The sequence below is a fragment of the Neopsephotus bourkii genome, unplaced genomic scaffold (genome assembly GCF_033783945.1).
Source record: "Neopsephotus bourkii isolate Nb327-2 ecotype Australia unplaced genomic scaffold, CSIRO-AGI_Nbou_v1 NB_1728, whole genome shotgun sequence".
Taxonomy (NCBI): domain Eukaryota; kingdom Metazoa; phylum Chordata; class Aves; order Psittaciformes; family Psittacidae; genus Neopsephotus; species Neopsephotus bourkii.
Window position 1 is genome coordinate 739922 of NW_026902202.1, and position 15041 is coordinate 754962.

Consider the following 15041-nt stretch of genomic DNA (forward strand, 5'->3'; position numbering starts at 1 on the left):
TTTCACCCTTCCTCACTGTATTTCCAAACCAGGCTCTCCTCCCCATCCCTCCTCCCTCTTCCCTCCCCCCCCCCCCCCCCCCCCCCCCCCCCCGCATCCCCAGGCACCTGCTGCTGCAACTCAGCCGCCTCCTGCAAGCCCCGAGCGCGTTCCCCTTTCCTCTCTCCCTCCTTCCCATCTGCCCCCCATCTACGAGTCCCGGTCCAGCCCGGTCGCCCACGAAGGTGCCCCCACGGTCCCGGCGCCGGCACCCCCCCCCCGGTTCACATCCTCCCTATCCCGCGGTGTGGGTGACGGATAGGGAAGATGCGCACCGGGGGGGAAGCGCCGGGGCGGCGGGGGCCGGGGCCGTGACAGCGGCGTGCGTTAGCCGCTGCGTCATGACATCCGCCAAACCAGCCGCGCGTACGGCCGTGCACGGGGGGGTGGGGGAGACCGCTGCATCCTGCTCCCGCCCCACCGCGGCTGCGGGAGAGCGCTGCGCGGCTGCGATGGACCCGCCTGGGCCGGCGGGACTTGTTGGACCGACAGCTCCCCGGCGCGGCCGGGCACCGCCTCGCCGCCACCTGTGAAGCGCCTCGGCATCCCCCCTCCCCTTCACGTAATCCCCCTTGCCGACCATCCGGAGCCGTCGCTCGGTGCCTCGGCGGCACAGCGAGCGGAGTCGGGCGGCCGCGGGGCGGGGAAGCGCAGAGGCGCCGCACGGGGTTGCCCATGGGGGGCCGGGAGCCCGCCTGAGCCGGCGCCCCCCCACCCACAGCGGTGGCAGCGGCGTCCCGGGCCGGGCCAGCACCCCATCTCCGCGGAGCTCTTCAGTACCCCTGGCAAGGCCGAGACTGCGGGGCCGTGGCGTCTCCCGGTGGCAGATAGGGAGGGGCGGGAACCGGCGGCAGCGGCGCCTCTGCGCGTGTGGGAGCAACAGCCTGAGCGACAGCCTGGGCCCTGGAGGGAGCTCCCGAAGGATGGGCGAGGAGGCGGCGGCAGCGGCAGCGCACGCACAGATGGGGCAGCGGAGGATGAATTAGGAGCCACAGGAGGCTGCTGCCGGCATCGAGGGGGGAAGAAGAGAGGAAGAGGCTGGACTTGGAAGAGGAGGAGGAGGAGGGTGCGCGCGGGGGGGGGACACTGAGTATCGCTAATAACAAGTTAAAGACTAATAACAATAATAACAGATCACCTCCGGGAAGGTCCGCGGCGGAGGCTGAGAGATCCCCGCGGAGGCCAGCGGGGTTGCAGCGCTGGGTATCTTGGAGAGACGCTCCGAGGCATCATCAGTTTGTGGTGGTGGTGGATGATCTTTTTTAGGGGTGGGCGGGGTGGGGGCTGTGTATGCGGGAGAAGGAAGGGGTGGGAATCTGAGGAGGAGACTACCTTTTTATAATTAATTTTTTTAAACATTATTTTCGCCGTGCAAGGAGGACGCTCGGAATTCACCGGCCTGGCTGCTCCCGAGGGGGACCCGGGGGTTGTGCGGGCGCTTTTCTTCCTTTTTTGTTTGTTTGTTTGTTTGGTTTGTTTGTTTTGATTTGGGGCTTCTCATTTCTATTACAATTATTTTTCTTTTTCCGCTGAGCAGCGGCGGCAGCAGCAATATGGCTGGTGATGGGTTTTTTGGGGGGCGCTGGCGGCGGGAGGAGCTCTCGGAAGCCCCTGCGCGCCCGGCTCGCTGTTAGCTATGGCAAATGGCAGCGGCGGCGGCTCCTACCCGGGCGGCAGCGGCGGCGGCATTAGAATGAGTAACAATATCAACGCCAACAATCTCAACACAGACTCGTCCTCCTCCCCCGTCAATGTGCCCAAGATGGATGCGCTCATCATCCCGGTGACCATGGAGGTGCCCTGCGATAGCCGCGGACAGCGCATGTGGTGGGCTTTCCTCGCCTCATCCATGGTCACTTTCTTTGGGGGACTGTTTATCATCCTGCTCTGGAGGACCCTCAAGTACCTGTGGACTGTCTGCTGCCACTGCGGGGTCAAAAACAAGGTAAATCCCCCTTCAATTCCCCTCCTGCTGCCCGTGATGGTTTGGTGCGGTGATGGTGATGGTGGTGGAGTAGTTGAAGCCCAGGCTGGTAAACCAGGACACCTGGGAGAGGTAGCACTAGAAGAGACACTGTGAGCTCCTGTTGGGTGGTGGTGTGCTGTCTGCTGTTGTGGTAGGATCGCCATGGGCTGTTGGGAGCCGCAATTGGGGGAGCGTGGCTGGAGGAGTGAGGTGTTGGGTGCAGCCTTGAGACTGCCTCCCTGTCGTCGTCGCCCCCCCCCCCCCCCCCCGAGGGGACACACTCATTTTCATCTGGTGGCGTGAAAGTTACACCTAGTGTCGGCTTGCCCCGGCAGAGAGGCACATGCTGGCATGGTGGGAGAGTGTGGTTCAGAAGTTGATAGGTACCCCCAGGACTGTGGCTATTTGCTGATTGAAACTCTCAATTCTCTTGTGGAATGACAAACTTTGGCAAAATTGAGAAGCTAAACTTCTCCAGTAAATCTTTTTAAAGCTAGTTTAACTCCCTGAGAATCTCTGACACTTCTGTTTGATAAATTAAATGTAGAGACCTAGAAATATTCAGTGCATTGGAAAGTAGCACACTAGAGAATTCCTTTAACCTAAGTGCAAAATCTTTGTGTCAACCTCTTTGCCCCTTTGGTTTTTGTGTGTTGCCAGCTGGAAGAAAGTGTAGTATGTGAAATAAGGTCAGCTCTTGGTTTGAAGAGTCACTTTTCAAACCAAAGGTAAGAACTTGCCCAGGTCCAGACTTCATTTTTGTTTGAGACAAATGGGATAGAAAGTGTTAAGACTCTGTATTTATGAAAGTAGGTTTTGACAGACCCCAAAATAGACCAGCAGCTGGAGTTTCTCCCCTTCCCTTTTCACATTTTTTGGATTACAAATGGAATAATATCTGCTTCAGTTATTCCTGGCACACAGACACCCACAAAAACACACACACCTTTTAATATATGGTTGCTAGGTTGCTGGCTTGCTTTGACGTACAGTGAGCTGTCTTCCCCTTTCTCCTGTCCCCTCCCCCTAAACACACTTGATACAGCGCATAACCCAGCTGTATGAAGGGTCAAACACTTATAGAAAACCAGAAACAAAAGTTGGAGTATGAAAAGTTATGGTACTTGTTTGCTTGTGTATTTGGGTTCCGCAAGGTAGGCGTCCAGTTCGGACTGCCTGAATGAATCTCCACATTCCAGTTGGGAGTAGGACAGTTGCAGTGAACTTGGCCTATCTATGGAAGAAGTGATTGATAGAGGAATAAATAAAAGCTTTTAACTCAAACTTAAGCTTTAGGAAACCTGCCAGGCAGGATCACTTCTCTACAGGCACTTTTATTTTGTTCAAAACCCAAGCCTGAACTTTTCTAAAGAGATGTTAGGCAGGTATGGTGACAAAGCTCAAATTAATTTGTGATAATAAGCAAGCATGTCTTGTAAAGTACCATTTCCTACAACAGTAAAAGGCAATTTTCAAGAATGGGTGGATAGTTAAGACTTACCTTCAGTTTCTTCTGTGTGTATTTTGCATTTTCTTCTCTACACAATGAGACAAATCTGCAAGGGATCTTGATGAAAAAAGAAAATCCCACAGGTTAATCACCTCGTGCTTCTTTTTGAGAATGAAAAGTTAGAGACTTGCACACAGACTACATATGCATGCTGTCTTGGTGGCTATTGTTGGTTTGATAGTCCGTTATTGGAACATAGTTAAATCATTCATTTCTTAACTAATACAGAAAAGTCGATCCAAATTGTCTTTTAAACCTCTTTGGCTAAGTGTATGAGTCTGCTAAATAGCAGGTATCATTGAGGGGTTGCAACATTTCCAGTCTGAATGATTTGCCATACTGCAGCTATGTCGGATTGTAAGATACGAGTTTATTTCATGTTTGAGAGCTGAAGTAGCTGTGTCCATGAATCTGATTCCCTGGGGCAGGAGGATAAAGGCCTCTGCAGGTAGGGGGAGGTATACATCTTCTTTTAGGTTGTATTTGTTCCACTTGTAAGGCGTTTCAAGGCTCTGGTGAAGAACTTTCAAGGGCTGATCCTGTGTTCCTTACATGCTAAAACAGGGAATTTGAGGGAATTCTGTGTGTGTAAGGAGTAATTAGTTACTGTAAAACACTTGTCTAGAATTTAGGGTGTAAAGGCTAACTGAAGTAAGAACTGGAAATGTCTTAAACTTTGCTCTTAACCAAACACATGCTTTGAGCTGCATGGTAACTTGGGAAGGGTAGTCGAAGCTGCAGGTGGAAAATGTGAATGCATATATACGCTATGTTGACTATATTGGACCTCATAGCAAAAGCAATTTTACAAGAAGTAGATCCTCCTATTGTGGGACTGGTTAAGTTTTCCGCATGTTAGGATCCTTATGCTGCCTCTTCTGCTGCTCCACAGGTTGTAGCAGTTGTGTTATCCAATATTGTCTCACTATTTACATGTTTCATCACCCCCCCATGTCACTGAATTTAAGGTTTGAATTGGAAAACATGATATAAACAGTTTAACACTTCTAAAATGTCACTTTTTTTCTTTTTCTGTGGAGATAAGAAAGTCAAGATACTATAAGTCAAGAATATGAAAACTTCTGGTAACAGAATGATAAACATTGCTCCTTAAAATTCCATATCCAATTTATGTCACTGTATATGAATAGAACATGAGTTTGAATAATGTATCCGAAATGATTGCTGTAGTTTTAGGATTTTTATGCTCCATGCTTGCTTTGTGAGATGACATTTAAAAAAATCTGTCAAAAAGAAATACGTAAGTCTTGACCTGTGTTGTCAGTCTTTCATGTAACGTAAGAGTCATTACAATTGAAGCCCTTGTATTCCTTTATTTAATATGGTATGCAATTTTAGATGCACATCTTCCAAAATTAGCTACAGTCATATCGCAGAGACTTAACAAATGCTGTTTTTCTCTTCATTGTTTGCATCTACCTATTTAGGAATCGTTAAAGAACTTGTCTTCTCTTTGTTTTTCATTTGTCCCTTGACCAACTCATTTCTCTTGGTGCATGAAAAGTGGAATGTGAGACTGAAATTCAGTAGGCTGGACTCTGACACCATTAGTTGTTCTTCTTTCTGGAAATAACAGAAAAAATAGAACAAATATGCATGGTGAAGTACACAGTACACATAGTGGCCAAATGTATATTTTACAGTCTGCAATGCTTTTGTTTGTATGGATTTGCTGCTGCATTTTCTATGCTCCTAAAGGTAATTTTCTACAGATATTATCTGATACATGTTTTGGGTTTGAACTCTTAGACATAGAATGGTTTAGGTTTGAAGGGACCTTAAAGATCATCTAGTTCCAATGCCCTGCCGTGGGCAGCAGCACCTTCCACTAGACCAGGTTGTTCAAAGCCCCATCTAACCTGGCCTTGAAGCAGCAAAATGGGAGAGAGCAAGTCTGGGGCACAGCTGGCTGCTGAAGCTGGCTGGTGCCGAATGAAGTAAAATCAGTATGAAGAATGTGATACTACACCATATATCACTTCTTGGTTCCCAAACAGTAGTACCTCTGTGTACCTTATGCTTTCAGGGCTCTAGCAGGTAGAATGTGTCTTTATCACTGTGCTCCTGTTGGAATGTTTTAAGTGTTTTGAACAGCTCCCCACAACTCATATATGTATAAAATGAAATTACATTATGATTATAGATAGCAGTTGGCAGCATGAAATTACAAGCCATTACAAGTCTTTCTTTGATGTTGGACTGCGTATTTGGGAAGTTTAATAAATTATACGCTGCTAGATTTGGTCAGTGGAAACCAAGCAAAATTCCCATTTGTTTTTAATAGAATTATTATTATTTTTTTACTGGAAGGACAGCATTTGCAGACTCCTTCTTTCAAAAGTTAAGAATTGTCACTCAGATCTCAAAGTCCTGAGAAAATTTGTAAGTGGAAAAATTTAAATTTTCCCTAAAAGGAGCATTTCTACCAAACTGGCTCTTGCATAACTAGGTTTGTTGTTTTCCTAGCAATACCTGTGTAAACATCCTCTCCAAATAAAACTAAAGAAACAAAAGAAAGGCACCGCTTATTGAAAAAAAATCCAGAAGAGTACATTGGAAGGCATGCGTGGACACATAACACAGGAGACCCTTTCATTTAAATGTGTTATGTGACAACCTCACCTTGACTCTCTAGAAGATGTACCAAGCAGAAGCGTATGAACAACTGGAAAGCTCAAGGGATTAGCAGTGGACTGCAATGCATTTTGCTTGTTAGTCACATGTGCAGCCTGGCTCAAGGCACTGAATCGTTCCTGTCTCATGGCTATCAGGTGGTCTGTGCATAATTACTCCGTGAGCTTCCCACTGGAGAGGTTGCCAGTTGAGACATGGACAAGGTGGAGAGGTCAAGGACTGAAAGAAAAGGTCCTCGTAGCTCTTTGTGGATGGTGCTTCTGCAAGCAGAAAAAGGCATGGTGTGGAGAGGTGTGTGCTGCTGTTTCCCATGCTGTGAGAAGGAAGACACTTTCTGCTGTCTGGAGCTCATAATGGATTTCACATTTTATAAACACATGATGAAACTGGTTATGCATGCAGAAAAGAAAATATATGGACAAGGATTTAAGCTGTAAACCAAAATGTTATTTTGATACAGTATCATAGACGCTTTCAAGGCTTTGCAGCACATACATTTAAGGAGAAAATCTGCACTCAGAAAGAATTTGCAACTCTCACACGTTTGCAAACCTGTAAATGCTGGTTGGAAATCATTAGATTTCACAATATTTTGCAGTTTAACTCAACAGAAGAAATGTCTGTAATAGGGAACACAAGGCTTTTAAATAACAATGATAGATGTGCTCAGTTTTGATATGGTGGGATTTCTGAATAATTTACAGCCCCAGAGATTTGAAACACTGAAAATTTAGAGCATGCTAGTCCTAAATATAATCTCTGCAGGGACAGGATCTCATGATTATAATTAAAAAAGCAATGATGGTCAATTTCTATTCAATTATGGTCTTGTACTACTGCAAGAAAGTAGATTGCAAATCTTAGTCACTGAGCATCCTTCCTGGGACAAATGCTAAAAAGAAGCAGTAATCTCTCGTTAGCAGGCAAGTTACAGAGAAATGGTCAGTGTTTGTTCAGTGTTGACCCTACTATTCTATGGATTCCAACTCAGAATTACAAAAGTTTATGTGAATTTCAGGGTTGGCTGGTAATAATTGCTTGAAAAGATGAGGCTGTAGTTGAGCAGCAGTAAGGCATTCTGTAGTGTGAAATTGTAGGGCACCAGTTCCACAGAACCTGGTGAGACATAAACGTTAACTCCAGGTAAAATTAGGGGATGGGGTATCCTTTCAGTTCTCTTGAACATCCCTAGTCACATTGCATAAAATTATGTATTTTGCATGTATGAAAATTTGTGAATTATCGGAAGTCTGAGAAGGACACAGTGAATACACCTTATGGAGGTTTTCTAAGGGCAAGATTGCTGAAACATTATGTGTGGGTGTTAATGGTTAAGAAATATTTTTTTTTCCCCACATAGCATTTCAGTGACAAAAGGAAGGGGATTACATTTTAAAAAGCTGTCATAAAATGTGTGTTTCTTGTAATGAGTTCAAAGCTAATGGTTGAAGGCTTAGAAGCATGGAATCATAGACTGTCTCAAGTTGGGAGGGACCCATGAGAATCAACGCGTTCATCTACCTGCTCCTAGCAGGAGCCTGACTCTTCCCCTCAGCCTATGAAGTGAATGCAAAACTCTGTTGGATCACAAGGCTAGACTGGAGTTTATGCCACGTTAGACCTCTTGGTTTGTAAGTGTGAGCACTTTCTCTAAGGCAATTAGGTCACCTTAGATGGCAGTGGAAGGTGGAAATGCAGCAGAAGTTTATTAGCACTTCTATCAGTAATACAGCTGGATGAATAAATGTGAAAGGAAGATCTTCCATGCCTCTCAAAGATGCGTTGGTCAGAAAGGGCCCATTTTAAATCCTGATGGTATTTATAGCCTGAGAATACATCGGGTTTGCATCTTTCAGAGGAACACTTTATTCCCATATATAGTATGCGTGGTTCTGTTTAAATGAATGTGCTGCCACTTGAAATGTGTTGAGTTCAGTTTGCTTTGAGATGATATATTGCATGTATTTGTCTGTTTGAGAGTTACAGAAATGGAGAGCGTTATCCAGAGCCTGTTGAAATAGAGGGAAGCAGGTTTTGGACTCAGGCCTAGATATTCAGAGTGTTCTAGATGAATCAGATATTAAAAAAAAAAAGATTCTTATGTTAACATTTTGAGCTTTTAAAAGCTTTTTTTCTTTTATTATATTGACTTGGCTTGTGGCCATTATGTCTGGGATTTCAGCATTATAAGCATAATATTTAAAAACCACACAAGGTATGTTTCCATTCCAGTCAAGACTTGCACCTTCTGCCAGGCCCCCCTTGGAAATCAAAATCTTAGTGCTCGAAATGCTGATAATAAATACCCTATCATGGCATCTCTCCTGCAAGCTGATGTGTAGTGGTAAATATTGGCTCTTTTTATAGAACTGCAGTAAGTGCACATTTAGTGGAACTGGCAAAGGTCCCTTGCTACATGGATCACCTGCAGGACAGAGGCGCGTATGCAGCCCTAAGTCCTGGAAATCCTTTTTCATGTCCTTAGCTTCACTCACTGCCTAATTTAAATATTGTAACTGCTAACATCTAATGGAGAAAAAAACCCTAAATCTCATCACCAGACCGGAAGAGTATTGGGAAGTACTGTAACATCATCAACAACTGTAGCATAACACAACAGCGCCAGAATTTGAGTGGCTTGTCACTGTAACTCTTAGACACGGGTAATACTGTGTTGCATTTTTTTTTGCACTTTATATACCTACATTAATAATACAGTTTTGTTCCCTTTTGTCCAAGCAAATGTCGAGTAAATATTTGGCATTTTCTTTCTTGTTACATTTAATTCATTTTTCATTATATCTTTTACATTTTTATGTGATGGTTTAGCTCTTATTTGTTAGACTAAAAAGGTGACTCACTTTAAATTTGATGTTATTAATGAGATTGGCACTACTGGTGTTGGATTAATTTCCTATTTTAAGTATAGGGGAAACTTTTTTATTTTTTCTATTATTCCAGATAATGGCTTTTTAAAAAAGCTGTTTGCAAATGGTGACCTCAGTATTGCAAAAATAAAGTGAAATGTATTGGAGTGTTTCTTTGTTTAAGGATCTTACCATTTTTTCTAGTATAAGCTCTGTTAAACTCACTTTAGTTGTGATTATATATGGGTATTCTCCTGGGCAGAAATTATTTGAAAGAGGTTATTAGCTTCTTCAATCTATAATGGTCATAGCTGGTGTGTAGCACTTCACATGCTTTCAGATATAGTGAATCCTCTTGCTACAAGTGATTTGACATTACTTTTTTGAAAGTGAGTTTGCTGATCAAGAGGCACATGTTGGGTGATGTTTTTACAGTTTCTAGGTTATTGCACTGTAAATATTGTTTCCTAAGAAAGCTGATAAACCCTGCTTGGGTCTTAAGAACTGAAGGAAAACCCCCTCCTTTTTCCTTTTCCTTTTAGTTACAAGAGCAGCCTAGTTAGGACAAAATATCCCAGGGTCTGTCCCCTGAGGGTTTTTTTAAAATGCTTTGTTTATATATATACACTTCTTATAAATTGATTTTGTTATGTGGGAAGTTTTTCCAACTTTTTATGTTAGTTTTCTTCATTCCCGATACATTTATAGCCAAAGGCTGCTAATTGCTTTAGCATTAGAAACAGCGGACTGCTGTTTTTATGTTTGCATCATTTTCATATCACTTAAGGCTCTCAGCTATAATGCATACTCATTTCCTTGCATCCTTTACGGTAATGTTATTTTTCCGCTGTCTGCAGAATAAGTTTATCATCACCATTTGCTAATGTTGTGCTTTTTCTACAGAGACATGGATTACATGCTTAAGGAATGATGTCTTCTTTTGAGAGAGGGTCTGGTTTTTGGTTTAAAGCCATACAAAATTTTAGCTCACTAAAGGCTGGTTTTCCTCCTCTGGCCCTGTCTGATATGTGCAAGTTACAGTGTTGGCTTTTCATGAATCAGAAGAGGAGATCTGTTGTTCCTAAAAGAAAACGATACTAAAAACTTCACAGATTTGATATTTGCAAAAATAATTTTAGTTGCTTTGCTGGAATGTGTCCCACGTTTATAATAAAGTTTTAATGTACTAAAAGTGGAAAATGCTGTCCAAAGTGTGGAGCTTTGACTCTACCTGTAAGATTTAAGTGATAAAATTTTAATGTCAACTTAAATGTTATGTACTGTAGGAAAACCTTGGTATTCAGTTGCCAACTGAATGATAAGATGTGATTCCAGGAACGGAAGAAAAAACATCAGATTTTTTTTTTTTATTATTATTTCCAATTGATGGCATTATGTTTTTATGAAGTTATGCATAATATTTAAAGAAAACTCACATAGTTTAAGTTAATGAACAGTGAACAGCTAAAATCCAGAACCTATTACTCTTTTTTAATGTTGACCTTACACATCATACTCTGGACTTGAGTAGGGTTTACCTAATCCCCTGGCTTCTCTTCTCTGTGTATATAAACATAGGAGAAGGTACTTAAGTGTTTGGAAAATTACATACCATTTTAAAGGTCTTTAAAGCAGCAGTGTCTCTTGCAGTGAATATTCTAATTTTCCTTTACCTAAAAGATTGACCCCCCCCACCCCTCCAATCGAAGTATGTATTTCGAGCTGATTGCTCTTAGAAATAACTTTAATAAAAATAAATTCTTCATGCTCCCATATTAAAATTGTGGGGTAATCAGAATATGTTACAATTTCTACAGCTACAGTTGCTCTAATAAAGCTGTATATAAACTTTTGTTTCCATTGACTGTCCATGCGATTATTTGTCTGTATGTTCTTTAAAGTGAGAAGTGCTAATGGCTTACAGTTAATAAATCTTAATCTTGCTTCTATACCAGCTGTGTACAAAAGTAAAATGTATTCTTACAATTGATTACAGAGACTATATTTAGAAACTTTCCTGTCTTATTAAAGAGTGGTTGAATGGGAGAACAGATATTCATAATCTGTAGAGGGGGAAAATAGGTCAACTTCTAGAGTCAAATGTTAACTTACATTTTTGACTATTTCATAGGCTTGTCTGTTTGCTTTTTGTACACAAAAAAAACAGAATACTCAGTTTTGAAACAGCAGTGTTTCTGCCTGCAATGGCTCAAGGCTACTGCAGGGAAGACTTGACAGACTTGCATCGGGCACAGTAAGACAGTAAACCTGCTGTGTTACTAATTGTTAAAATCCTTCACTAATGATCAGCCAGGGTATGGCTTAGTTTCTTAAGGAGGTGGGTCACATCACACAGTGAGTTGACTTATGGGGTGTGGGTGGGTGTGTTGGAGGGGGTTGGTGTATAGAGCACAAAGCTCCAGGCTGCCATTCAGTACTTACGTAGCTGCACCTGTGTGCAGGGGAATACCGGTTTGGTTTAGAACATACCTGACTGCATGATTATGTCTGAGACAGTCTGAGCCACATTATGTGGTATTTATGTCTACTTTATGACTTGGTATGAAGTGAAGGTGATGTAAACCATACCTGATCTGACCAGATGCCTGTTGAAGCTAGTTTACATCACTTAACCACGTTTTAAAAATCAAGTTTTATCTATCAGAGCAAGTTAAGTGTTTTGAGGCAGCAGTAATTTTCCTTAGTCTTCAAAGGCTGGACATCACCCTGAGGTGATGGTTTGACAGTACTAATAAATCCAAACTTTGAAGTCTGAGAGGTGACTTACAATGAGGTTATCTGAGCTGTGTTGAGACAGCCTGTGACTGACAGGTGCTAGTCTTTTCAGACCATGAACCATTAGAAGTGTTTTTAAGCATTTTTACTGAGCAGAGAAGTTTTCAGAGGTAAAGGTTGAATACTGAAAAGTTTTTAAAATGAGTGTCTTTTGTTATGTCATTAGGTGAATACGGCTTTGTTCGCTTCATCGTTTTAGCTGGATGATGAATACACTGTTTAAAGTAAGCTCTAGCTTTTCCAGAGTGTTAAGTGGATTCCCTTCAGGTGTAACTATGTAGGAAGAGGAGCTCCAGGAGCACACCTGATCTACTCCACCAGTTAATGGGCATACAATTGCCACAGCTGGGCTAGATTAGTCTTGAGGGTATAAATGCGGAAGTACAGAACACTTGAAGCTTTTATGCCGTTGTATTGTATCTCACTCCTTGTAAATGTGAAGTTAACTATGTTTTCAGGGAGGAATCTTGGATGTTTTTTGGTAAGCTTCTGGCTTGTTTGTTTGTTTTTGCAGCCATTGTACAATGTATGTACAGCTTCCTGTAACTGCCCTTCCAGAGAGCTCTTTCTTTTATTGTGCTATAACTCTGACTTCAGTGTTAAGCTTGTGCTTGTAGGCTTTCTCTTTGTGCCCTTGGCAGGTTGCCTTGGGTGGGCTGGCTGGCCTGGCCTGGCTGGCTGGATGCTGAGGATGCATGGTGACCCAGCAGGCTGGCAAGGATGATGGTAGGGTTGTAACTGTGGATGACATCTTACTGCCTTAACATGTCACAGGTGTGGGGCTGTGATAGAAGTATTGATTAATTTCAGTGTAACCAATGCAAAATGATCTTTTTTTTTTATTATTTATTGATTTTCTGAGAATCTTGGCAAGTGTCTGAATGTTTATGTGGATAAAGGTATTATTACTTGTCTCAGTTGAAAGGGAGGAAAATGGGTTTAGGATAGGTTGTTTAAAAAGTTGTTTCCTATGTGATTTGGCCTGACTTAACAGGTGCCCAGGTTGTTTCCAGGGTGCTATCATAGAGAACTTGAGCTCTGGAGCTTTTTATTTTCAAAGCATTTATTAGAAGTAAGGACAAAAGTAATGATAACTTCAATTAAAGGCAAAAGTTCTAGAAAAACTTCTGGCAATAAAATAAAATTCTAAGGATTTCGTCATGGGTTGTTATATTCTCTTAGCTCGATAAAAAATGTTTATGATCAGGAAGCAGAGGAACCATTTTAAGTGGGAGCTTTTTTCATAACTGTGTTTCTCAGATTGAATTGTCTTTTTCTTGGGAAAAAGTTTTCATTGTGGAAGCGGGTTGTTTTTAACAGTACATGTAAGATTGTAGCTTCTGCTGGTTTGTAAAATACTCTTCAGGTTCTAAGTGGTATGTAAATGTAGGCTACTGTGTAACTCCAGTAGCAAAAATGTAAACCCTTTGACTTTTAAAATTGAGGCTTCAAACAGTTATAGGCAAATGCGCATGTGCTATGAGAGCTGAAGGGAATGATGGTTCACTTAATCTCAGAACAAATTATGTGTCTTAATACCATAGCAGTGTTTTGCCTGTTAATATCAGTGAAAGTAGAGTGCTCTGTAATTAAACTGGTATTGGCTCCTGGATATTTTTTTTTAACACAGTCAACTTAATTTGACTTAATTAGGCTTGTTTCTAACAATTTAAAAGAATAATCAGCAGAACTGAAGTATTAGATCATACTTTTCTTAAAGAAAAAAGATTTTAAATTAAAATACTGGTTTAAATCAGTGCAGACCTTGTAGAAGATGCTGCACTGATGTAAAGTTTTTTTTTAAAAAATAATTAGATTCTTCTGATCTTAATTAGAACTTAATTATAGGTTGCTTCTATTAGTCTTCTGGCTTCAGGTTTCTGACTGGGATACGTAGTCTTGAGCTGACACTTGTTAACTGTTTCACCAGACTTCTAAAGGCGAAAACCTGAGATTCTCGTGTACTTGAATGACACATGGAGCTAAAACTTTGAGAATGTTTTAATAGTAAGAGAAATGCTGTGTACCTGATATGGAAACAAGCTTTAGAGAGGTGGCAGCGCTCATTGTTAATCTGTTTTGTGTTTCATATTGATATGTTTAAAGTAAAATTCATTCCTGTACTGTGTCAGTGCTTCTGCACCATTTAAGTTCCATTTTGAGGGATGAAAGTCTTGTGGGCTTTGTAGTGTTTTCTGCAAGTAGGAGAATTCATTACTATGAATATATGTGATACTGTTTTAAAAGTGTTCTGCTGTATGCAGGGAGCATTGTGTATTCAAAATTGGACTTAGCAACTTAAAAGGTCTATCTGCACTATTTTTATTATTGTTGTATTCAGAGGCCAGACGGTTTTGCAGGCTTAGTTATGCCAGATCCTATTACCGGCTTTGACAAAGGGGTGATTCTCTGCCTCATGTCTTATGATCTGAAAGCAGATAATAAGGAAGAATCCAGGAGAGGGGAAGTGTTGTGAAAGAACTGGTTTGCCCCAGTCCGTATAAAGAAACCTAGTGATCAAGATAAGCAGGTGATTTCATTAATGTACATGCACTCACACCATTTGTTAAATTTATGAAGAGAACATGGTTTGTGAGTCCATTAGAGCAGTTACTATTTTTAAAGAACTACAGGTGGTTAAAACTTGTTGTGCCATACCAAGTTCCCTCCTTAAAGATTTATTTTTTTACACAAGCAGAAAATAGAAGGAACAACAAGAAAAATTTTAATTTTGGATGAAATGAAATATTAGTTGTAGTATGTTGAGGAATTTGTAAGAATAGAAAAATAGAGTGGTAGAAGGAATGAAGACTGATGACAAGGTCATCTATCTAGTTCAGTAGGCAGTGTACAGGATTTACTTCATATGCTTGCTCCGTTGCCATTTAAAAAAAAACACATCAGTTTGAATACACATATCCAAACTGGATTTAAAGAATATTGTTACTTTAATCTAGGAAAGTTACCAGTTAAATATATGCTTGTTGATTGTACTATTTTTAGCTTCTTTGAACAACACGTGTCTGCCCTAGATACTTATTTGTGAAAGTTGTATTCTGTTCTTAAAAGGAAAATCTCTCTGTGTCTAGATTCTTTTTCTGTATCCAAGAAAGGAAAGAATCAGGGTTCTCATCAGGGCTTTACTACTTTGAAATCCTAGGAGATGAGGGTATATTAATTAAACCTAAAATGGACCCATCTGGTAGTG

At 41.6% G+C, this 15041-nt stretch overlaps 1 protein-coding gene across 2 annotated transcripts in view; it reads left to right on the top strand.

The window, feature by feature from the left end:
• Window positions 1-1322: 1322 nt before the first annotated feature.
• LOC133224842 (calcium-activated potassium channel subunit alpha-1-like) overlaps window positions 1323-15041 on the top strand; it is a 136574-nt gene continuing 122855 nt past the window's right edge. For both annotated transcript variants that reach the window (XM_061376667.1, XM_061376666.1), the window contains exon 1: window positions 1323-1984. In XM_061376667.1, the coding sequence (XP_061232651.1) occupies window positions 1676-1984 (309 nt within the window). In that variant the 5' untranslated portion in view covers window positions 1323-1675. The remainder of the gene's footprint in view (window positions 1985-15041) is intronic.